The 24690-nt window shown below is 43.6% G+C and overlaps 1 protein-coding gene across 1 annotated transcript in view; it reads right to left on the bottom strand.

The window, feature by feature from the left end:
• PLEKHG4 (pleckstrin homology and RhoGEF domain containing G4) overlaps positions 1–19606 on the bottom strand; it is a 52470-nt gene extending 32864 nt beyond the window's left edge. Inside the window, 1 exon segment of the mRNA XM_067470918.1 lies at positions 19515–19606. Within this exon segment, the coding sequence (XP_067327019.1) occupies positions 19515–19529 (15 nt within the window). The 5' untranslated portion in view covers positions 19530–19606.
• Positions 19607–24690: the final 5084 nt, after the last annotated feature.

Here is a 24690-nt window from a genome sequence, read left to right as displayed (position 1 = left end):
GAAATGAATGAAATCAACTGAGAGAAAAAAAGGGAAAGTTTTCAAAGTAATGAACTCATAATAACCAAACTTTCTTCCACGGAAATTATGGCCGGAAGAAGCCCGGCCTCCAGGCCTCAGACCAAAAACTGCTGATGATATGACACTTGAGCCACTTCCTCATCTCGCTTGACCGCTGGCCTGTTGGCAAAGGAACATCCAGCCACTACCTCTTAAAATGCTTGCCATAGATGCAGGCGAAACATCAGGAGAGAATGCTTCTAGAACATGGCCATATAGCCCGAAAAAAATGACAACAACCCAGAACATCCAGCTGTTCTTACATAGAGTTGGAAGGGACCCCCAAGGGCCATCTAGTCTAACCCCTCTCTCTGCCAGGAAGGAGAAGCACCATCCAAGCCTTCCCGACAGACGGCCACCCAGCCTCTGTTTAAAAGCCTCCAAGGAAGAAGGCACTTCCACACGAGGAAGAACCCGTGGGTGTCTCCCACGTTCCCGAAGGTGCCAAGGCGGCTCCCGCATCAGAATTAGCCTCCCTGGCCTGGAATTGGCTCCCACGCAATCTCTGCTGCAGCAGATTGTTATCAGGACTGGCAACACATGCTGGCAGGTTGAGCGTGCAACAGTGGCGCAAAGTGCCACTCGGGTTGGAAGGAGTCGCCGATGCAAGTCCGAAAGGAAAGACACCGAAGGCAAAGCGAGGCCCGTTACCACAAAAGCAACGTCACCCTCTGGCATCGGCCAGGCAGGATGCAAAACTCCAGGCGGTGGGCAAGGAACCAAGCCACAGGAGACATCTGGGCATGGGCAGAGATCCCAGAGATCCGCAGTTTTTCCCCACACACACACACACACCCCAAATTGCTGCGCTGGATTTCAAAACACAACACAATACTGGGAATACATTCTGCCAAAGTGCAAAATGCAATCGCAGAAGTAGCAAAGGTGTTGATTTTTGCAACAATACTCTGTTGGGAATGTAATGCAATTTGAGGTACAAAGGAAGGCCGAAACTAAGACAAGTCAAACCCGCATTTTGGACTTTAGGAGAGCTGATTTCCGAAAAATGAAGGAAACACTGAGCAGCATTCCGTGGACACAGATACTAAAAGACAAGGGAGCTACGGATGGATGGGAATTTCTCAAGAGTGAAATACTCAAGGCACAATTGCAAATCGTGCCAACAAAGAGAAAAAATAGGACAAGTGCAAAGAAGCCAGAATGGATGTCCAAAGAACTTCTAACTGTGCTAAGACACAAAAGAGACATGCACAAGAAGTGGAAAAAGGGAGAAATCACAAAAGAAGAATTCAAACAAATAGCCAACACCTGTAGGGAAAAGGTCCGCAGGGCTAAAGCACAAAACGAGCTCAGGCTTGCCAGGGTTGTCAGTCGAAAAAGGAAGAACAAGGAGGCGATAGGGCCTCTTCGAGGAGAAGATGGGGCAATGCTGACAGGGGGTAATAAGGAAAAGGCAGAACTACTTAATGCCTTCTTTGCCTCGGTCTTCTCACAAAAAGAAAGTCATCTTCAACCTCAGCAAGATGGAGTGGGTGGGGGATTAGAGGACATCCAACCCCAAATTGGGAAACAAGTCGTCCAGGAATATCTGGCCGCTCTAAATGAGTTCAAGTCCCCTTCCAGGGCCAGATCAACTACACCCAAGAAGAGTATTGAAGGAATGAGCGGAAGTCATTTCGGAACCATTGGCAACCATCTTTGAGAGTTCTTGGAGAACGGGAGAAATTCCAGCAGATTGGAGGAGGGCCAATGTGGTCCCAATCTTCAAGAAGGGAAAAAAGGATGACGCAAACAAAGACCAATGTCCGGTCAGCCTCACGTCGATACCGGGCAAGATTCTGGAAAAGATTGTGAAGGAAGTGGTCTGCAAACACTTAGAAACAAATGCAGTCATCGCTAAGAGTCAACATGGATTTATCAAAAACAAGTCATGCCAGATTGGGACCACATTTGCTCAAATCTAGTGCTCACCTTTCCGGGCTGAACTGCCTTCCCAAAATGAGGATGCGCATTAGATTTGCATAATATCATCATCTTAATGCTGAGCCAAAGCCAAAGGGGACTGTTGGGAATGCAATGCCCCTTGCAAGAACGGGTATGGGATTTGCTCGAATCTAGCGCTCAGCTTTCTGGGCTGAATTGCCTTCCCAAAATTAGGGTGCGCATTAGATTTGCATAATATCGTCATCTTGACGCTGGGCCAAAGCCAAAGGGGAGGCTGCTGCAGGAGTTGCACCTGGAGCTCCTCCTTGAGGGATGCCATCTCCAACTAAATGGCCATCAATGCAATCACGCCATACTGGGATTTGTAGTTTTGCAAAGCATTCGTGTTCTTGGGCCGAGGAGGCTGAAGGCCTTGCAAAACTACACTGCCCACGACTTCATAGCATTGAATCAAGGCAATTTAAGTGCAATTATTATTATTATTATTATTATTATTATTATTAATACCCCACCACCATCTCCCCGAATAAAACTGCAGCATCGATGCACCCCAAGGTTTCCTTTTCTGTGGCCGGAAGCTTTGGCTCCCCAATATTTTTGTGTTTAGAGAAGGCTGCAACGGGCAGGTGACGAAGAGGGCACTTTTTCCATCTTGTCTTTACTAATAATGTAATGTAGTACATTGTATATACATATAATATTTATATATTGTAATGTAATACAATATAATACTACTACTAATAATGCTATATTATATTTATAATTATATATATACATTACATATAATATTACTAATAATATTGCAATATAATGGTATAGTGCAATATAGTAATATAACACTGATATTGTACTATGCTAATAATATAATATATTGTATATACATATAATATTTATAATATTATAATGTAATACACTACAATAATAATATATTATAATTATATATTTTATATTACATGTAATATTACTAATAATATTACAACATAATTGTATAGTACAAAACAGTAATATACAATACTGATATTGTACTATGCTAATAATATATTGTATATACATATAATATTGATGATATTATAATGTAATACAATATAATACTAGTAATAATAATACAATATTATATTTATAATTATATATTATATATTTCATGTAATATTACTAATAATATTGCAATATAACGGTATAGTGCAATATAGTAATATATAATACTGATATTGTACTATACTAATAATATAATATATTGTATATACATATAATATTGATGATATTGTAATGCAATACAATATAATAATAATATGATATTATAATTATATATTTCATGTAATATTGCTAATAATATTGCAATATAATGGGATAGTGCAATATAGTAATATAGAATACTGATATTGTACTATGCTAATAATATAATATATTGTGTATACATATAATATTTATATTATTATAATGTAATACAATATAATACTAGTCATAATAATACAATATTATATATAAATATATAATTACATTACATGTAATATTACTAATAATATTGAAATATAATGGGATAATGCAATATAGTAATATAATACTGATATTGTACTATACTAATACAATATTATATATTTCATGTAATATTACTAATAATATTACGATATAATGGTATAGTGCAATATAGTAATATAATACTGATATTGTACTATGCTAATAATATTATATATTGTATATACATATAATATTGATGATATTGTAATGCAATACAATATAATAATATGATATTATAATTATATATTATATATTTCATGTAATATTGCTAATAATATTACAATATGTTATAGTACAATATAGTTATATATAATACTGATATTGTACTATGCTAATAATATATTGTATATACATATAATATTTATAATATAATGTAATACAATATAGTACTAGTAATAATAATACAATATTATAACTATATATTTTTATTACATGTAGTATTACTAATGATATTACAATATAATGCTTTAGTGCAATATAGTAATATAGAATACTGATATTGTACTATGCTAATAATTTAATATATTGTGTGTGTGTATATATATATCTTGTAAGCCGCTCTGAGTCCCCTTCGGGGTGAGAAGGGCGGCATATTAATGCTGTAAATAAATAATAAACAAACAAACAAATAAATAAATACATTTTTGCTGCTGCACATTACGTTCGCCAACAAATACTCATTTGGGGTTTTGGAAATTGAGGTGCGCATTAGATTTGATGGCGCATGAGAATCCTAGAGTTGGAAGAGACCTCCTGGGCCACCATCCAGTCCAACCCCATTCTGCCAAGAAGCAGGAATATTGCCTTCAAAGCACCCCTGACAGATGGCCATCCAGCTTCTGCTTCAAAGCTTGCAAAGAAGGAGCCTCCACCACACTGCGTGGCAGAGAGTTCCACTGCTGAACATAGAATCCTAGAGTTGGAAGAGACCTCCTGGGCCATCCTCCAGTCCAACCCCTTTCTGCCAAGAAGCAGGAAAGCTGCATTCAAACCACCCCTGACAGATGGCCATCCAGCTTCTGCTTAAAAGCTTGCAAAGAAGGAGCCTCCACCACACTCCCTCCGGGGCAGAGAGTTCCACTGCTGAACATAGAATCCTAGAATCCTAGAGTGGGAAGAGACCTCCTGGGCCATCATCCAGTCCAACCCCATTCTGCCAAGAAGCAGGAAAGTTGCACTCAAAGCACCCCTGACAGATGGCCATCCAATCAAGTCAAGATGGGGACTGTGGCGTGACATTCGGCCATACTTGCTGAATCGAACACTATTTGTGGCTTAGTATTTGCACTAAAATGTGCGATGCAAGGCCAGAAAGTAATTATAGTTCTTTACAATATGTTCCGTCTACTTGATCTTTATGAAGCATATTGCATTTGTTTGCATTTGCACCATTGCCCAACCCCCCCCCCCCCCCCCCAAGTTAAGCCTACGCCTGGGGCATGCATGATGGGCCCGGGGCCAAGAAGAAAAGGGCAGGGGGCCCCAGCTATGCCCCCCAAGGGTGTGGGGGTATTATCACCATCTCACCTCCAACGGGCCGGACTCCTGTTTGGCCCGAATGGTTTGCACCCCCTGTGCCACTCCAAAGGCTGCGGCCCAGCAGAGCTCGGAAAGAGGCCTTGGGCGCTTCTCCCATTGCAAAGCCACAGCACTGCTTTCCCGCTCCAAACTGCAACTCCTGCTCCTGCGGGATTCTGGGATCTGCAGTTCTGGGAGGGGCCTTGAGGGTTCCCCAGCCTCGCTCCACTGGACAGAGCAGAGGCCTAAAGGCTTTGCATTGGTCTCCTCTGAATGGCATTCCTGGGCACACCTGAACAGGCTGCGCTCCGGCACCACGAGATGCAGAAATGGGGCCACCACATACAAGTCCACGACATGCGAGTAGAGCAGAGAAGAGCAAACCACAGACTGCTTACTGTGGTGCAATTCATTAGTAGCCAGCTGCATTAAATCACTACTGACCGAGAGGTCGTGTCTTCGAAACCAGCCCGGGTTGGAGTGAGCTCCCGACCATTAAGTCTAGCTTGCTGTTGACCTATACAGTCTGGCGATGATTTTATTTATTTATAACATTTATATTCCGCCCTTCTTCTCACCACGAAGAGGACTCAGGGTGCAGCGCAGCAAATCTACAGCAAACATTCAATGCCAGGACACAACTGGCCGAGAGGTCATGTGTTCGAAGCCAGCTCGGGTCGGAGCGAGCTCCCGACTATTAAGTCTAGTTTGCTGTTGACCTATACAGTTTGGTGATGATTTTTTTTATTTTTTTATTTAAAACATTGGCGCGAGCTCCTGACTATTAAGTCTAGCTTGCTGTTGACCTATACAGTCTGGCGATGATTTTTATTTATTTATTTATTTAAAACATCGGCGCGAGCTCCCGACCATTAAGTCTAGCTTGCTGTTGACCTATACAGTCTGGTGATGATTTTTATTTATTTATTTATTTAAAACATCGGAGCGAGCTCCCGACCATTAAGTCTAGCTTGCTGTTGACCTATACAGTCTGGTGATGATTTTTATTTATTTATTTAAAGCATCAGAGCGAGCTCCCGACCATTAAGTCTAGCTTGCTGTTGACCTATACAGTCTGGTGATGATTTTTATTTATTTATTTAAAGCATCAGAGCGAGCTCCCGACCATTAAGTCTAGCTTGCTGTTGACCTATACAGTCTGGTGATGATTTTTATTTATTTATTTATTTGAAACATCGGAGCGAGCCCCTGACCATTAAGTCTACCTTGCTGTTGACCTATACAGTCGGGTGATTATTTATTTATTTAAAACATCAGCGCGAGCTCCCGACTATTAAGTCTAGCTTGCTGTTGACCTATACAGTTTGGCGATGATTTTTTTAATGTATTTATTTATTTAAAACATTGGGGTGAGCTCCCGACTATTAAGTCTAGCTTACTGTTGACCTATACAGTCTGGTGATGATTTTTTATTTATTTATTTATTTAAACATCGGAGCGAGCTCCCGACCATTAAGTCTAGCTGACTGTTGACCTATACAGTCTGGTGATTATTTTTATTTATTTATTTATTTATTTAAAACATCGAAGCGAGCTCCCGACCATTAAGTCTAGCTTGCTGTTGACCTATACAGTCTGGTGATTATTTTTATTTATTTATTTATTTATTTAAAACATCGAAGCGAGCTCCCGACCATTAAGTCTAGCTTGCTGTTGACCTATACAGTCTGGTGATTATTTTTATTTATTTATTTATTTATTTAAACCATCAAAGCGAGCTCCCGACCATTAAGTCTAGCTGACTGTTGACCTATACAGTCTGGTGATGATTTTTATTTATTTATTTATTTATTTATTTATTTAAAACATCGGAGCGAGCTCCCGGCAATTAAGTCTAGCTTGCTGTTGACCTATACAGTCTGGTGGTGATGATTTTATTTATTTATAACATTTATATTCCGCCCTTCTTCTCACCCCAAAGAGGACTCATGGCAGAGCTCAGTATACCTACGGCAAACATTCAATGCCGGGACACAAATTCTTATATGCATACATAAACATTAAAAACATTTATCAAAATATTAAAATAATAATTATAATAAACTTTATTTATTACCCCACCACCATTCTCCCCGATGGGGATTCGGAGCGGCTGACATGGGGCCAAGCCCAAATAACTATTACAATAAAGAAAAGCCAAAAACACAAACCGAAAACGTGAACAATAAACAACAACATCATAGTTAGACAAAACACATGAATACATAACTATACATATACATATATATATGTATATATATAGAATATGCACAGCACAATATTAATAATACACCATTTAAAACCATCCTAGTCATCCATGATGATGCTGTTGACCTATGCATCATCATCATCATCATCATCCTCATCCTCATCCTCATCACCACTGCACTTGGTGTAAGTGCAGCATCTTTCCATGGGTGGATATTGACATTATTATTATTATCATTAGTTATAGCAACATCAAGCGACACATGGATGTTGTTGCCAAGCTCCCAACCATTCATAGTCTAGCTTGCTGTCGACCTATGCAGCCCAAAAGACAGTTGCATCTGTCAAGTAGGAAATTTTGGTACTGCTTTATGCTGGGAGGGTAATTCAACTAATTTACGACGCCATAAAGCCTCCCAGCAGCATGCAGAAAAATGAGGAATTTCTCCATCAAGGACTCGGTGTTACAAGTGGACGGTGAAGCAGCAGCTCCCCCTCTGGCTGGAATCAAGCATGCCCTCATGAAGCCAGAAAGCTGGAATGTTACATTGCCTCTGTGTCTGTCTATATATGTTATATGACTAAATGGTATTGAGTGTTTGCCATTTAATGGCAAGTCCTCTCTGGGGTGGGAAGGACCGAATATAAATGCTGTCAATAAATAAATAAATACTACAATGCGGCCTGAGCCCTGCCACATGCACCATGGAGGACCTTCTCACAGTGACGCCAGAGGCACTCCAAGTGGTCGAAGGACAATGAGAACAATGCACGGCTTTAAACCTTGCTTGTGGTTTTTGTCTATACATTATCACTGTGCTTCCAACACAATAAACAATCTGGGTGCCATTGCTCTTGGGATGGCCCTTGCTCCGGCTTGGTCAGAGAGAGACCCTGCGGTGGAGGTGGTGGTGGTCAAGGGGTGGCCCCGTCCAGGGTCCCCCCTTTTGGGGGGCCCTTCTCCTGCATGCACCCCTCCCTCCCCTCGGGGATCCCATAAAGGCGCCTTTGTGCAGAGATGGGCACCTGCCCAAAAAGGCGCCTGGGCCACCAAGAGGGAACATGCCCACGGGCCGCTTCCCATGATCTATTAATCATGCGCTGCAAAACATCACAGAGAGCGAGGGCGGGAGGGAAGGGGAGAAACCTCCATTTAAATAAAGGAAAGATGCCTGGGGGGGGGGGGGGTGAGTCACCCTCTCCTCCTGGAGGTTGAGGCATATTGGCCACTTCCCCCCCCCCCCCCCCCCCCCCAGTACTATGCCTTTGCAGGCTGTTTCATGCAGGGACGCCTCCATCGATTTCATGCATGAGAGCGAAAGAAGTGATCTGCTAAATCACAATAACAATAATAATAACAATAATAATAACACTTGCCCATTGCATTTGTGCATTGTGGCTGAACGGTGCATGGCAACAACATCCATGTGCCGCTTGATGTTGCTATAACTAATAATAATAATAATAATAATAATAATAATAATAATGTAAATATCCACCCACGGAGAGATGCTGCACTTACACCACACAAGTCCCAAGTGCAGTGATGATGATGATGATGATGATGATGATGATGATGATGATGATTGCACTTGGGACTTGCGTGGTGTTGCAGGGAGGTGCAGCCCCACCTCCCTGAAACAACACACTGCAAACGTGGAGAGGGGCTGCACTAACACCTCAATGCCCAAATGCATGGGCAAGAGCACATTATTATTATTATTATTATTATTATTATTATTATTACTATTATTATTAGCAACATCAAGCAACTCATGGACCTTGGTGCCGTGAAATGTACAGCCACAATGCCCAAATGCAATGCACAAATGCAATGGGCAAGAGCACATTATTATTATTATTATTATTGTTATTGTTAGCAACATCAGGCACATGGACCTTGTTGCCATGCAACGTACAGTCACAATGCACAAATACAATGCACAAATGCAATGGGCAAGTGCACATTATTATTATTATTAACAACATCAAGCAACACATGGACCTTGTTGCCATGCAATGTACAGCCACGATGCACAAATGCAATGGGCAAGTGCACATTATTATTATTATTATTATTATTATTATTATTATCATTATTATTAGCAATATCAAGCAACACATGGACCTTGGTGCCGTGAAATGTACAGCCACAATGCAGAAATGCAATGCACAAATGCAATGGGCAAGTGAACATTATTATTATTATTGTTGCCATGCAACGTACAGCCACAATGCACAAATGCAATGGTCAATAATAATAATAATAATAATAATAATGTAAATATCCAAACATTGAGAGATGCTACACGTCCAATAGCAACATAAAGCAATACATGGACATTGTTGATGTGCAATGTACAACCGCAATGCATTATTATTATTATTATTATTATTATTATTATTAATAATAATAATAATAATAATAATAGCAACATCAAGCAACACATGGACCTTGTTGCCATGCAATGGGCAATGTGTACCATGGCTGTTTGTGCACCATGGCAAGTAATCCTAAGCAGGGTCTGCCCTGGTTGATCCTTGGAAGGGAGACCGCCAAAGGGTCTGCTTCTCTCCTTCTGCTGCACAAATATTATTCTTTCTGCTCAAGGCAGGAACTGACTAATGGCTGGCCATGGAGGAATGTCCGGGACAACACAGGGAACAGATAAGTGAGTTGGGACCGGACCAGAGAGGGAACTGCAAATTAAAGGGGCCGCATGCATCAGCCCCGAAAGAGCAGCCAAGGAGCAAGAGCGAGGAGGGCAACCAGGTGAACATTCCTTGGCACCATGATGTGGCACCTCTGCAAACTCCTTCCTCTCTTGCAGCGTGACCTGGGTGCCATGAACCTTTTGGAAAGGGATTGCAGAGGAATCTGTCCGCAGATATTAAGCTGACGGTGCAGCAATTAGTGGGAGCCGGCGTGGGTTTCTCAAGACCAAATCCTGCCAAACTAATCCCATACCTTCCTTTCTTTCTTTTTTTTGCATTCAGTCATGGGTTCAGCCAAGGAGAGGAATGCTGCAGATGTGGTTGAGCTGGATTTCTGCAAAGCGTGCTCTCAAGCGCCCCACCACCAGATCGTCACTACTAGACTGATTCAATCAAACAGGATCAGACGGACCCATCATTGATTTATTTACTATTTATTTACTCTATTTCCACCCTGGTCTGTTTCACACAGGCTTGTTGCTCAGGGGATGTTGCCTGGATGTGTTGACCATCCTGTGGGAAGCTTCTCTCATGTGTATGTCAGCATGGGAAGCTGGATCTAACAGATGGGAGCTCACCCCGCGACTTGAGAAACTGCAGGTCGCTTCTACTGTGAGAGAATTGGCCAGTCTGCTGAGACGTTGCCCAGGGGACATTGCCCGGATGTGTTAACCATCCTGTGGGAAGCTTCTCTCTTGTCCCCGCATGGGAAGCTGGAGCTGACAGATGGGAGCTCACCCCACGACTTGAGAAACTGCAAGTCGCTTCTGGTGTGGGATAATTGGCCGCCTGCAGAGATGTTGCCCAGGTGATGTTGCCTGGATGTGTTAACCATCCTGTGGGAAGCTTCTCTCATGTGCCCACACGGGAAGCTGGAGCTGACAGATGGGAGCTCACCCCACGACTTGAGAAACTGCAGGTCGCTTCTGCTGTGAGAGAATTGGCCAGTCTGCTGAGACGTTGCCCAGGGGACATTGCCCGGATGTGTTAACCATCCTGTGGGAAGCTTCTCTCTTGTCCCCGCATGGGAAGCTGGAGCTGACAGATGGGAGCTCATCCCATGACTTGAGAAACTGCAAGTCGCTTCTGGTGTGAAAGAATTGGCCGTCTGCAGAGACGTTGCCCAGGGGACGTTGCCCGAATGTGTTGATCATCACGTGGGAAGCTTCTCTCATGTGTATGTCAGCATGGGAAGCTGGAGCTGACAGATGGGAGCTCACCCCACAACTTGAGAAATTACAAGTCGCTTCTGGTGTGAGAGAATTGGCCACCTGGAAAGACATTGCCCATGGGACGAAATTGAGAGGGATTGCCAACACGCTGGAATTGAGGAATCGGTGTTGTATGTCACCCTGTTCAGACTGTGATCGTGCCTGATGTTCATATTGATGTTCATGCTGGGAATGGGGATGATGTTCCTGATGATGGGCCTGGGGATGAGGGTTTGCTTGGGCATGAGTTAAGTTCAGAAGAGAGGCCTGAGCTGCCTCAGGAAGATTCACAAGTGCCTAGGGCTGTGTGATATATCGACAAATAATGTGTGCAGATCCCAGTCAGGTGGCCTTCTGCAGCTGGCAGGTGGTAATCTTGTCAGCGCTGATTGTGTTTAAGTGCAGGCCAAGGTCTTGAGGCACTGCACCCAGTGTGCCAATCACCACTGGGACCACCTTGACTGGATGAGGTGGGACGGCCATCCGTTGGGGGGTGCTTTGATCGTGCTTTTTCTACATGAAAGCAGAAGGGGGTTGGACTCTGGTTGTAGTTTCTCAAGTCGTGGGGTGAGCTCCCATCTGTCAGCTCCAGCTTCCCATGCTGACATACACACGAGAGAAGCTTCCCACAGGATGGTCTCTTCCGGTTCTACGATTGTATGATTCTCTGGTTGGCCAAGAGATGCAATGAAAGGCGTGCGAAAGAGAATGAGAGAAACACAGAGCGTGTGGGAGGGAGCGAAGGGACAACCAGGGACAACAAGGCGGCCCATTGACTCCAAGGGGGACCCGGAATGCGCGAGTGTGGGAGGGATGCGCGTGGGAGGGGGGGGCTTCCTGTGTGACCTTCCCTCCCTCCTTCTCTCCTTTGGACGCGCACCACGTTCTGCCCGCCTGCGTGGGACGCTCCGGCCACTCTCCACACAAAGGAAGTCTCCTTGCGGGGAGAGAAAGCGGGGCGCACATCAATAACCATAACACCCGCCTCAACTCGAGTCTCACGCACCATCAAATCTAATGCGCACCTCCATTTCCTAAACCCGGATGCCAAAACATAATATACGTGAGAGCACCAAAGTTTCCAGCAACCGAAAAGGAAACCTTGGGGTGCAGCATCCATGCTCTAGAACAGCGGTTCTCAACCTGAGGGTCGCGACCCCCAGAGGGGTCGATTGGCCGTTTCCGAGGGGTCGCGATGCCACCTCCTTTGGCTCAAGGCTATGGGGCCATGGGGTCCCCCAAAGGATGCCGGTGCCTCGTCAAACTACACATCCCAGCATTGTGTAACATTGAGGTCGGATGGCAATTCAAAGAGAGATGGTGTCCCTTAAGGAGGAGTTCCGGGAGCAGAGTCCCTTTGGCTTTGGCTCGGCACGAAGGTGACCGTATGATGCGAATCTAATGCGCACCCTGGTTTGAGGAATTCTGTTTTGCTCCCAAGAAGGTGAGCGTTAGATTCGAGGAAATACGGTAATAATAATAATAATAATAATAATGAGGAAGGCCCTCCGAAAAGGCCGAAGAGAGAGAGGCAGGTGAGAAACACCAAAGGAAGGACTCGCTCACAAAGCTCTCCAGTCTCCCTACCTGTGTGCATGAGGTCACCTGGCTTGCTTCCTCCACCTGAGGGCCCCCCTTCCCTCTCCATTTGGGCCTGCCCATCAGGGCTCCTCCGGACGGTGGAAGTGCAAAGACAATGCTCGGCAGCCGCGCACAGAGACGCGCCAACCGCTGACCTGGAAATACCTGTTGACACCTGGCGCCCCCAAGAGGGCGGACCTGCTCTCTGCAAGGATCCCATTCTGGGAGGAAGACAGCCTGGGAAGCCAATAGGGAGACACCACCGCCCTCGAAAAGGGATCCCTTCCTGCTTGGAAAACGACCCGCCTTTTCAATGTGTCCTATTTTGGAGAGACCCAGTTGAGAGCTCTCCAACAGTGGAACTCTCTGCCTGGTGGAAGCTCCTTCTTTGGAGGCTTTGAAACAGAGGCTGGGTGGTCATCTGTCGAGGGTGCTTTGATGGTGCTTTTCCTGCATAATGGCAAGAGGGTTGGACTGGATGGTCTTTGGAGTCCTTTCCAACTTATTATTATTGTTGTTGTTGTTATTATTATTATTATTATTATTAAGCAGGGGTTGGATGGCCATCTGTCAGGAAGGCTTTGATGGTGCTTTCCCTGCATAATGGCAGGAGAGGGTTGGACTAGATGGCCTTTGGGGTCTCTTCCAACTTATTATTATTATTATTATTATTATTATTATTATTATTATTAAACAGGGGTTGGAAGGCCATCTGTCAGGAAGGCTTTGGTGGTGCTTTTCCTACATAATGGCAGAAGAGGGTTGGACTGGATGGCCTTTGGGGTCTCCAGTCCAACCCTCAAATACTACTACTACTATTATTACTACTACTAATTATTATTATTATTAAGCAGAGGTTGGATGGCCATCTGTCAGGAAGGTTTTGATGGTGCTTTTCCTACATGGCAGAATGGATTGAACTGGAAGGCCTTTGGGGTCTCTTTCAACTACTACTACTACTAATTATTATTATTATTATTATTATTAAGCAGGGATTGGATGGCCATCTGTCAGGAAGGCTTTGATGGTGCTTTCCCTGCATAATGGCAGAAGAGGGTTGGACTGGATGGCCTTTGGAGTCCCTTCCAACTACTACTACTACTACTACTACTTATTATTATTATTATTATTAAGCAGGGATTGGATGGCCATCTGTCAGGAAGGCTTTGATGGTGCTTTCCCTGCATAATGGCAGAAGAGGGTTGGACTGGATGGCCTTTGGAGTCCCTTCCAACTACTACTACTACTACTACTTCTTATTATTATTATTATTATTATTATTATTAAGCAGGGATTGGATGGCCATCTGTCAGGGAGGCTTTGATGGTGCTTTTCCTACATAATGGCAGAAGAGGGTTGGACTGGATGGCCTTTGGAGTCCCTTCCAACTACTACTACTACTACTACTACTTATTATTATTATTATTATTAAGCAGGGATTGGATGGCCATCTGTCAGGAAGGCTTTGATGGTGCTTTCCCTGCATAATGGCAGAAGAGGGTTGGACTGGATGGCCTTTGGAGTCCCTTCCAACTACTACTACTACTACTACTACTACTTCTTCTTCTTCTTCTTCTTATTATTATTATTATTAAGCAGGGATTGGATGGCCATCTGTCAGGGAGGCTTTGATGGTGCTTTTCCTACATAATGGCAGAAGAGGGTTGGACTGGATGGCCTTTGGAGTCCCTTCCAACTACTACTACTACTACTTATTATTATTATTATTATTAAGCAGGGGTTGGATGGCTATCTGTCAGGAAGGCTTTGATTGTGCTTTTCCTACATAATGGCAGAAGAGGGTTGGACTGGATGGCCTTTGGAGTCCCTTCCAACTACTACTACTACTACTTATTATTATTATTATTATTATTATTATTATTATTAAGCAGGGATTGGATGGCCATCTGTCAGGAAGGCTTTGATGGTGCTTTTCCTACATAATGGCAGAAGAGGGTTGGACTGGATGGCCTTTGGAGTCCCTTCCAACTACTACTACTACTACTAATTATTATTATTATCATTATCATTAAGCAGGGGTTGGATGGCCATCTGACAGGAAGACTTTGATGGCGATTTTCCTAATTGGCGGAATGGATGGCCTTTGGACTGGATGGCCTTTGGGGTCACTTCCAGCTACTACTACTACTACTACTACTACTTATTATTATTATTATTATTATTATTATTATTATTAAGCAGGGGTTGGGTGGCCATCTGTCAGGAAGGCTTTGATGGTGCTTTTCCTGCAAAATGGCAGAAGAGGGTTGGACTGGATGGCCTTTGGAGTCCCTTCCAACTACTACTACTACTTATTATTCTTATTCCTATTCTTATTATTATTATTACTATTGTTTACCTGCACCTGCCTTTTACCTTCATCTTGGTCCCTCTGTTTTGAGAGTTGTGTTTTACCTGTTTGATCCATACTACCCCCTTCCTCCAGCTGCAAAGATCCACAGGCAAGACATGTATTACTATTATTACTATTAGTAGTAGTAGTAGTGCCAACACCAGAGGCCCTCCAAGGGGCCAGATACTGGTCAAAAGACATTTAATCAACCACCAAGCTTGCAAACGTTGTTTGTTTGCTAAAAAATGCAATACAACTGTTTGGTTTGCTCCCGACACGATAAATGAATAAAATATTAGTAGTAGTAGTACTATTGTTTAGATGCACATAACATCACAGCACAGCTGCATCTGAGGCCCAGGTGCCTGGGCTTCATCTCTAGAGGTATTGTTGCAGTTCAAAGAAGGGCTGCCTTCCTTCTGCAGCATCCTATGGATGGATGTTCTGTCCACATGAAGGCTTTTCCGGTGCTTTTGGGAGCTTCTTGGGATGCCTCCAAGCCAGGCCTGGGCCAACCTGGGCCCTCCCCCCCTCCAGGTGTTTTGGACTCCAACTCCCACCATTCCTAACAGCCTCAGACCTCTTCCTTTTATGCCTCGGTCGCTTAAGCGGCTGAGGAAGGTACTCCAAGCATCTCCAGAGGTTGTGAGGTCTACATCTATGCTTGCCATAGATGCAGGCAAAACGTCAGGAGAGAATGCTTCTAGCATATGACCATATAGTCCGAAAAACCTACAACAACCCAGTTATCATTACTCTTTATGAATACTATGAAGATGATGACCAGTACTAGAAACATTTAAAAAGGACCTTAAAACCCGGCTCTTCCTCTGCGCCTTTGGTGAGTAGGAGCACACCATGACCTTTTGCACCCCTCAATGCTTTTCTGTTACTGGAGGTCCTGCAACACCCATAATCACGCATGTTTCTTCTCCACAACTGTGATACCTGGTGTGTTGTGAGGTTATCGTTACTATTGTCTATTACTATTCATGGCCTGAATCACTGGGTTGTTGTAGGTTTTTTGGGCTGTCTGCATCTGTGGCAAGCATCACCAGAGGTTGTGAAGTCTACATCTATGCTTGCCATAGATGCAGGCAAAACATCAGGAGAGAATGCTTCTAGAATATGGCCATATAGCCCAAAAACCCGACAACAACCCAGTTATCATGACTCATGATTACTGTGATGATGCTGCTGACCAGTACTAGAAACATTTAAAAAGGACCTTAAAACCCGGCTCTTCCTCTGCGCCTTTGGTGAGTAGGAGCACACCATGACCTTTTGCACCCCTCAATGCTTTTCTGTTACTGGAGGTCCTGCAACACCCATAATCACTCGTGTTTCTTCTCCACAACTGTGATACCTGGTGTGTTGTGAGGCTGTCGTTACTATTGTCGAAGGCTTTCATGGCCGGAATCACTCGGTTGTTGTACATTTTTTGGGCTGTCTGCATCTGTGGCAAGCATCCCCAGAGGTTGTGAGGACTACATCTATGCTTGCCATAGATGCAGGCAAAACGTCAGGAGAGAATGCTTCTAGGACATGGCCATATAGGCCGAAAAACCTACAACAACCCAGTTGTCATTACGATTATGATTACTATGATGATGACGACCAGTACTAGAAACATTTAAAAAAGACCTTAAAACCCGATAAAACCCTGTACATGTGGCCCGCCCACTGTTATCGTTATCGTGACTGTGTTTATTAGAATGTTATTTTAAGTGCTTTTTTCTTATTGTTATTAATGTACTTTGATGATGTTGTTGTTATTTGTTGTTTATGTTTTGATTTCATTGCTGTGATATGTTGTCCGGGCTTGCCCTGTGTAAGCCGCTCCGAGTCCCCATCGGGGAGATGGTGGCGGGGTAGAAATAAAGATGATGATGATGATGATCATAGAATCCTAGAATCCTAGAGTTGGAAGAGACCTCCTGGGCCATCATCCAGTCCAAACCCATTCTGCCAAGAAGCAGGAATATTATATTCAAATCACCCCTGACAGATGGCCATCCAGCCTCTGCTTCAAAGCTTCCAAAGAAGGAGCCTCCACCGCACTCCGGGGCAGAGAGTTCCACTGCTGAACGGCTCTCACAGTCAGGAAGTTCTTCCTCATGTTCAGGTGGAATCTCCTCTCTTGTAGTTTGAAGCCATTGTTCCACAGGTCATCATCGGGTTTTAAGGTCCTTTTTAAATGTTTCTAGTACTGGTCATCGTCATCATAGTAATCATAATCATAATCATAATGATGATGATGATTATTATTATTATTATGTCTGGTTGCTGATGACATGATAAATAAATTATTATTATTATTATTATTATTATTATTATTATTATTATGACAACTCCTATTATTATGTGGATTCCCTGGTGGGGGGCAGAGGCGCCCCCTGTTGGTCTGCTCAGAGAACGGCCCCCTCCTCTCCTCCAGCAGGTAAGCAGGTATCTCCCAGGTGTCCTGGGGAGGGTCCGAGCCCCCTCCCTCCCTCCCCCCTCCTCCTGTGCTCTGGGGCCTGGGCACAGCCATTGAGCCCCCCCCCCCCCACACACACACAAATACACTTATTTTTCCTCCTGCTTGTGGATGCCAGCTGCCCCTCCCACGCAGACCGGCCATGCATTCCTGGCTCAATGGGGCCCTTATCTCAGCCTCTGTCTCTCTCCAGGCCCCCAAAGAGAAGAAAGAGAAGAAAGAGAACCCCCCCCCCCTTGCAGGGTCCTAACCCTCCCCCCGCCACCCTCTCCCCATAAGGACTGGGTCCAAAGCCAAGCCTGGCAGTGACCCTTCCTGACCCCCCCCCAAAGGGAGGGGGTGAGAGAGGAATAGAAAGACCCCCAAAAGAAGAAGAAGAGGAAGGAGGAGGAGGAGGAGGAGGGGAATCATAGAATGATAAACAGTTGGGAGAGGAGACCCCATGGGGCATCTAGTCCAACCCCCTTCGGCCAGGCAGGAGAAGCACCATCAGAGCACCCCCGAAAAGGAGGCCAAACAGCCATCCAGAAGAAGAGAAAAGAGAAGGAGGAGTAGAAGAAGAATAGGAGGAAAGGAAAGAAGGGGGGAAGGAGGAAGAAAAAGAAGAGGAGGAGGAGGAGGGAAGAAGAGAATAAGAGGAAGAAGAAGAAAAGGAAGAGGAGGAAGAAGATGGATGAGAAGAAAGGGGAGAAAAAGAAGAAAGGGAAGGACAGAAGAAGAGGAGGAGGAGGAGGAATAAGGAGAAGAAGGAGAGAAAGGGAATAAGAGGAAGGAAGAAGAAGAAAATGGAGAAAGAGAAGAGGAGGAAGGAAAAGAAGATGAAGGAGGAGAAGAAAGGGGAGGAGAAGAAGGAGAGAAGAAGAGGAGGAGGAAGGAGAAGAAGGAGAGAAAGAGAATAAGTGAAAGGAAGAAGAAAAGAAAGAGGAGGAAGAAGGAAAAGAAGACGGAGGAGGAGAAGGAAGGGAAAAAGCAGAGAAGAGGAATAGGAGGAAGAAGAAGAGGTGGAGGAGGAGGGAAGAAGAAAGAGAATAAGATAAAGGAAGAAGAAGAAAATGGAGAAAGAGAAGAGAAGGAGGAAGGAAAAGAAGACGGAGGAGGAAGAGAAAGGGGAGAAGAAGAAGAAAGGGAGGAAGGAGAGAAAGAAAGAGGAGGAGGAGGAGAGAAGGAGAAGGAGAAGAAGAGGAAGAGGAAAAGGATGAAGAAGGAAAAGAAAATGAAGGAGAAGAAGAAAGAGAAGAAGAAGAGGAGGAGGAGAGGAGGAGAAAAAGAGGAAGAAGAACAAGAAAAGGAAGAGGAGGAAGAAGGAAAGATGAAGGAGAAGAAAGAGGAGGAGAGAAAGAGGAGGAGAGAAGGAGAAAGAGAAGAAGAGGAAGAAGAAAAGAAAGAGGAGGAAGAAGGAAAAGAAGATGAAGGAGAAGGAGAAGAAGGAAGGGAAGAAGGAGAGAAAGAAAGAGGAGGAGAGGAGAAGAAGAGGAAGAAGAAAAGGAAAAGGATGAAGAAGGAAAAGAAGATGAAGGAGAAGAAGAAAGGGAAGAAGAGAAGAAGAAGAGGAGGAGGAGAGGAGGAGAGAAAGAGGAAGAGAGAAGGAGAAAGAGAAGAAGAGGAAGAAGAAGGAAAGAAAGAGGAAGAAGGAGAAGGAGAGAAAGAAAAGGAGAGAAGGAGAAAGAGAAGAGGAGGAAGAAGAAAAGAAAGAGGAAGAAGGAAAAGAAGATGAAGGAGAAGGAGAAGAAGGAAGGGAAGAAGCAAGAAGAAGAGGAGGAGGGGTAGAAGGCCGGGGGGAGCAGCGACGGGCCCCCTCTTCTTCCCCCAACCCCTAATTCTCTCCCTCCCTCCCTCCCGGTGCCCCCCCTCCTCCTCCTCCTCTTCTGCTGCCGGCGCTCTGCACGCGCCCAGAGGCCCCTCTCCTTCGCCCGCCCCCCCCCCCTCCCCTTTCTCCCTGGCTGCCCGGGGGAGGGAGGGAGGGACTCACCACCAAGTGGGCCATGGCCAGCGCGGATTCCTGCTTCTTGGGGGGTCCGGAGGGGCCGGAGCCTGCCCTCCCTCCTTCCCCCGAGGCGCCCTTCCCCCGGGGAGAGCCCGGCCCAGAGGGGAGGGGAGGGGGCGGGGCCTGCTCCGGGACACGCCCCAACCCCCGGCCACGCCCCCTCCCCGCAGGGATTCCCCGGGCAGACCCAAAAACACTCTGGAGCCAGGGGGGGAACTCCAGGCAAGAAAACATCAGGGCCAGCTCATCACCTCCCAACAAAGGATTGCCCCCCCCCCTCCCCAGGCAGTCAGAATCCAGACCTTGAAGCTGCAAGGCCATTCAAAGTGGCCAGTGGCAGCATTCCCCTCCCAACCCCTGAGGATGCCTGCCCATAGATGTGGGGGAAACGTCAGGAGAGAATGCTGCTTCTGGAACATATTGGCCAGGCAGCCCGGAAAACTCACAGCAACCCACTGTCAATATTATTTATTATTATTACATGAGCATTGCTACTCTCCTTATTGATACATTATTATTATTATTATTATTATTATTATATTACACATTATTATTATTGGGTTGTAGGTTTTTTCGGGCTTTATGTCCATGTTCTGGAGGCAATTTTTCTCCTGACGTTTCGCCTGCATCTATGGCAAGCATCCTCAGAGGTTGTGAGGTCTGTTGGAAACTAGGAAAAAGGTTTTATATATCTGTGGAATAATGACCAGGGTGGGGCAAAGAACTCTTGTCTGCTGGAGCTAGGTGGGAATGTGTCAACTGACCACCTTATTATTATTGTTATTATTATTATTATTATTATTATTCTGCATTATAGCATCCTATATTGTTATGCTTATGGTTCTTATGTTATACTATATTGTATTATACCACATTAATGTTATGATATACTATATTAAATTATAATAAATTATTATGATGTTATGTTGTTATTATTTTTTTTATTATATAACAGATGATTATTATTATTATTATTATTATTATTATGCTGCATTATAGCATCCTATATTGTTATGCTTATGGTTCTCATGTTATACTATATTGCATTATACCACATTATTATTATTATTATACACCAGATTATATTATACTACATTATTATTATTATTATGCATTATAACATCCTATATTGTTATGCTTATGGTTCTTATATTATACTATTTTGCATTATACCAAATTAATGTTATGATATACTACATTAAATTGTAATAAATTATTATTTTATTATTTTTATTATTATATACCAGATTATATTATGCTACATTATTATTATTATTATTATTATTATTATTATTATTCTGCATTATAGCATCCTATACTGTTATGCTTATGGTTCTTATGTTAGGTACTATATTGCATTATTATATATTTTGATATACTATATTAAATTATAATAATTTACTATGTTATTATTTTTATTATTATATACCAGATCATATTATACTACATTATTATTATTATTATTATTATTATTATTATTCTGCATTATAGCATCCTATATTGTTATGCTTATGGTTTTTATGTTATATTGTATCGCATTATTATATATTTTGATATACTATATTAAATTATAATAATGTATTATGTTATTATGTTATTATTTTTATTATTATAGAGCGGATTATTATTATTATTATGCATTATAGCATCCTATATTGTTATGCTTATGGTTCTCATGTTATACTATATTGCATTATACCACATTATTATTATTATTATACACCAGATTATATTATACTACATTATTATTATTATTATTATTATGCATTATAACATCCTATATTGTTATGCTTATGGTTCTCATGTTATACTATTTTGCATTATACCAAATTAATGTTATGATATACTACATTAAATTGTAATAAATTATTATTTTATTATTTTTATTATTATATACCAGATTATATTATGCTACATTATTATTATTATTATTATTATTATTCTGCATTATAGCATCCTATACTGTTATGCTTATGGTTCTTATGTTAGGTACTATATTGCATTATTATATATTTTGATATACTATATTAAATTATAATAATTTACTATGTTATTATTTTTATTATTATATACCAGATCATATTATACTACATTGTTGTTGTTGTTGTTGTTGTTCATTCGTTCAGTCGTCTCCGACTCTTCGTGACCTCATGGACCAGCCTACGCCAGAGCTCCCTGTCGGCCGTTACCACCCCCAGCTCCCTCAAGGTCAGTCCAGTCACTTCATTATTATTATTATTATTATTATTATTCTGCATTATAGCATCCTATATTGTTATGCTTATGGTTTTTATGTTATATTGTATTGCATTATTATATATTTTGATATACTATATTAAATTATAATAATGTATTATGTTATTATGTTATTATTTTTATTATTATAGAGCGGATTTTTATTATTATTATTATTATTATTATTATTATTCTGCATTATAGCATCCTATATTGTTATGCTTATGGTTCTCATGTGATACTTTATTGCATCATACCACATTAATGTTATGATATACTATATTAAATTATAATAAATTATTATGATGTTATGTTGTTATTATTTTCATTATTATATAACATATCATATAATACATTATTATTATTATTAAAGTTAATAAAGATTATTATTATTATTATTATTATTATTATTATTATTGAGGACCAACCCCCCTTTGCCTTTAAGGAAGCCCCCCCCCCGGTCCTCCTTGGCCTAATTTGGGGTGGGGGCGAGGGGGGGCTGCCTGTCCCCTCCTGAGCCGCTTAAAGGAATTAAGGGGGGGGGGGTCGGGCAGATGTCGTCTGTTTGCGGGAAGCTGGGCTTGGCTTGCTTCTTTTATGGGGGGGGGGGTTGTCCATCCAGACCCAAAAGACCCCCCCTCCCCCCATGCACACCCTTCTTACCTCAAGCCGACCCCTCCCTCCTTTTGAATGGAGGGGAAACCCCTCTGAAGGAGAGGGAGGGAGGGAAGGGCTTCTCCTTGGTGGGAGGGGGAACCGTTGGGCGCGAGAAGAAGCCCACCCCCCCCGCAGGGAAAGGAGTCCCGAGCCCCCCCCCCCCCACGGGAAAAAAGGGGAAGGTCCAGAACTGCCTTTCTTCTCTCTCTAAAAGAAAGAAAGAGAAGTCTCCATACTTCTGGGAAGCAGGAACAGGCTGTCCTCGAGTTACGAACAACCCCGGGCTACGAACAACAGGCTGTCCTCGTGTTACGAACAACACTCGAGTTACGAACAGCTTGAGCACAGCAAGGGGCTGCTCTTCTTCTTCCTCTCAAAGAAAGAAAGAGAAGTCTCCGTACTTCTGGGAAGAAGGGACAGGCTGTCCTCGAGTTACGAACAACCCTGGAGTTGACAAACAAAGGAAGCTCTTGGGCAAGGAGGTGGAGCCACAGCGCCCCCTGTGGCCAGAACCGAGCATGACGAAAGAGGAGACAAGGCCTCTATATACAGTGGGCAGCTCTTGTGGTCATTGAAGGACAGGGAGTGAGGGGCTCTTGGGGGTCTTGGGCTGGATGGTGAGCGCAAATGACGAGAAGTCACACCAAAGAGAAGTCTGGGCGAACTGTTGTTATTATTATTATTATTATGAAACAAGGGCTGGATGGCCATCTGTTTGGAGTGCTTTGGTTGTGCTTTTCCTTTCTGGCAGAAAGAAGGTGGATTGGACTGGATGGCCTTTGGGGTTCCTCCCAACTCTATGATTCCGTTATTGTTCTTAAGCTAGGGCTGGATGGCCATCTGTCAGAAGGGCTTTGATTGTGCTTTTTTTTGCATGTCTGAAGGAGGTTGGACTAGATGGCCTTTGGGGTCCCTTCCAACTGTATTTATTATTACTATTATTACCATTATTATTATTATTATGAAACAGGGGCTGGATGGCCATCTGGCAGGAGTGATTTGGTTGTGCTTTTCCTTTGTGGCAGAAAGAAGGGGGTTGGACTGGATGGCCTTTGGGGTTCCTTCCAACTTTATGATTCTGTTGTTGTTGTTGCTGGATGGCCACCTAGAATCATAGAATCCTAGAGTTGGAAGAGACCCCATGGGCCATCCAGTCCAACCCCATTCTGCCAAGAAGCAGGAATATTGCATTCAAATCACCCTGACAGATGGCCATCCAGCCCCTGTTTCAAAGCTTCCAAAGAAGGAGCCTCCACCACACTCCGGGGCAGAGAGTTCCACTGCTGAACAGCTCTCACAGTCAGGAAATCCTTCCTCATGTTCAGGTGGAATCTCCTCTCTTGTAGTTTGAAGCCATTGTTCCGTGTCCTAGTCTCCAGGGAAGCAGAAAACAAGCTTGCTCTCTCCTCCTCCCTATGGCTTCCTCTCACATACTGATCCATGGCCCTCATCATGTCTCCTCTCAGCCTTCTCTTCTTCAGGCTAAACATGCCCAGCAGCTCCTTAAGCCGCTCCTCATAGGGCTTGTTCTCCAGACCCTTGATCTGCTCCCTCCTCCCTGTGGCTTCCTCTCACATATTTATACATGGCTCTCATCATATCTCCTCTCAGCCTTCTCTTCTTCAGGCTAAACATGCCCAGTTCCCTAAGCCGCTCCTCATAGGGCTTGTTCTCCAGACCCTGGATCTGCTCCCTCCTCCTCCCTGTGGCTTCCCCTCACATATTGATCCATGGCCCTCATCATATCTCCTCTCAGCCTTCTCTTCTTCAGGCTAAACATGCCCAGCTCCTTAAGCCGCTCCTCATAGGGCTTGTTCTCCACACCCTTGATCATTTTAGTCGCCCTCCTCTGGAGGACTGTTGGTTGTGCTTTTGCCTGTCCGAGTAGGGATAGACTGAATGGCCCTTGGGTTCCCTTCCATCCCTTGGATTCTATCATTATCATTATCATTGGATTCTATCATTAGGGGGTCACGGGCATCCCTTGGCCGACACATGTCTGCGCTGAGAAGGTTGAGAGGAGACATGTTGACATATTTGGAAGGATGTCCAGAGGAAGAGGGAGGTGGGCTTCTTTTCTGCTGCCCTGGAGACTGGGACTCAAGGCTTTTGCCTGTTTGAGTGGGGTTGGACCGGATGGCCCTTGGGTTCCCTTCCATCTCTAGGATTCTATCGTTATTGTCATTATGATTAAGCAGAGGCCGGATGGCTATCTGTCGGGAAGGTTCTGATGGTGCCTTTGTTGCTTCTGGTGCCCAGTTGGAGCGTG

Source organism: Anolis sagrei, chromosome 8 (assembly GCF_037176765.1).
Source record: "Anolis sagrei isolate rAnoSag1 chromosome 8, rAnoSag1.mat, whole genome shotgun sequence".
NCBI classification, from domain to species: domain Eukaryota; kingdom Metazoa; phylum Chordata; class Lepidosauria; order Squamata; family Dactyloidae; genus Anolis; species Anolis sagrei.
This window is presented reverse-complemented; position numbering and strand designations above follow the sequence as displayed.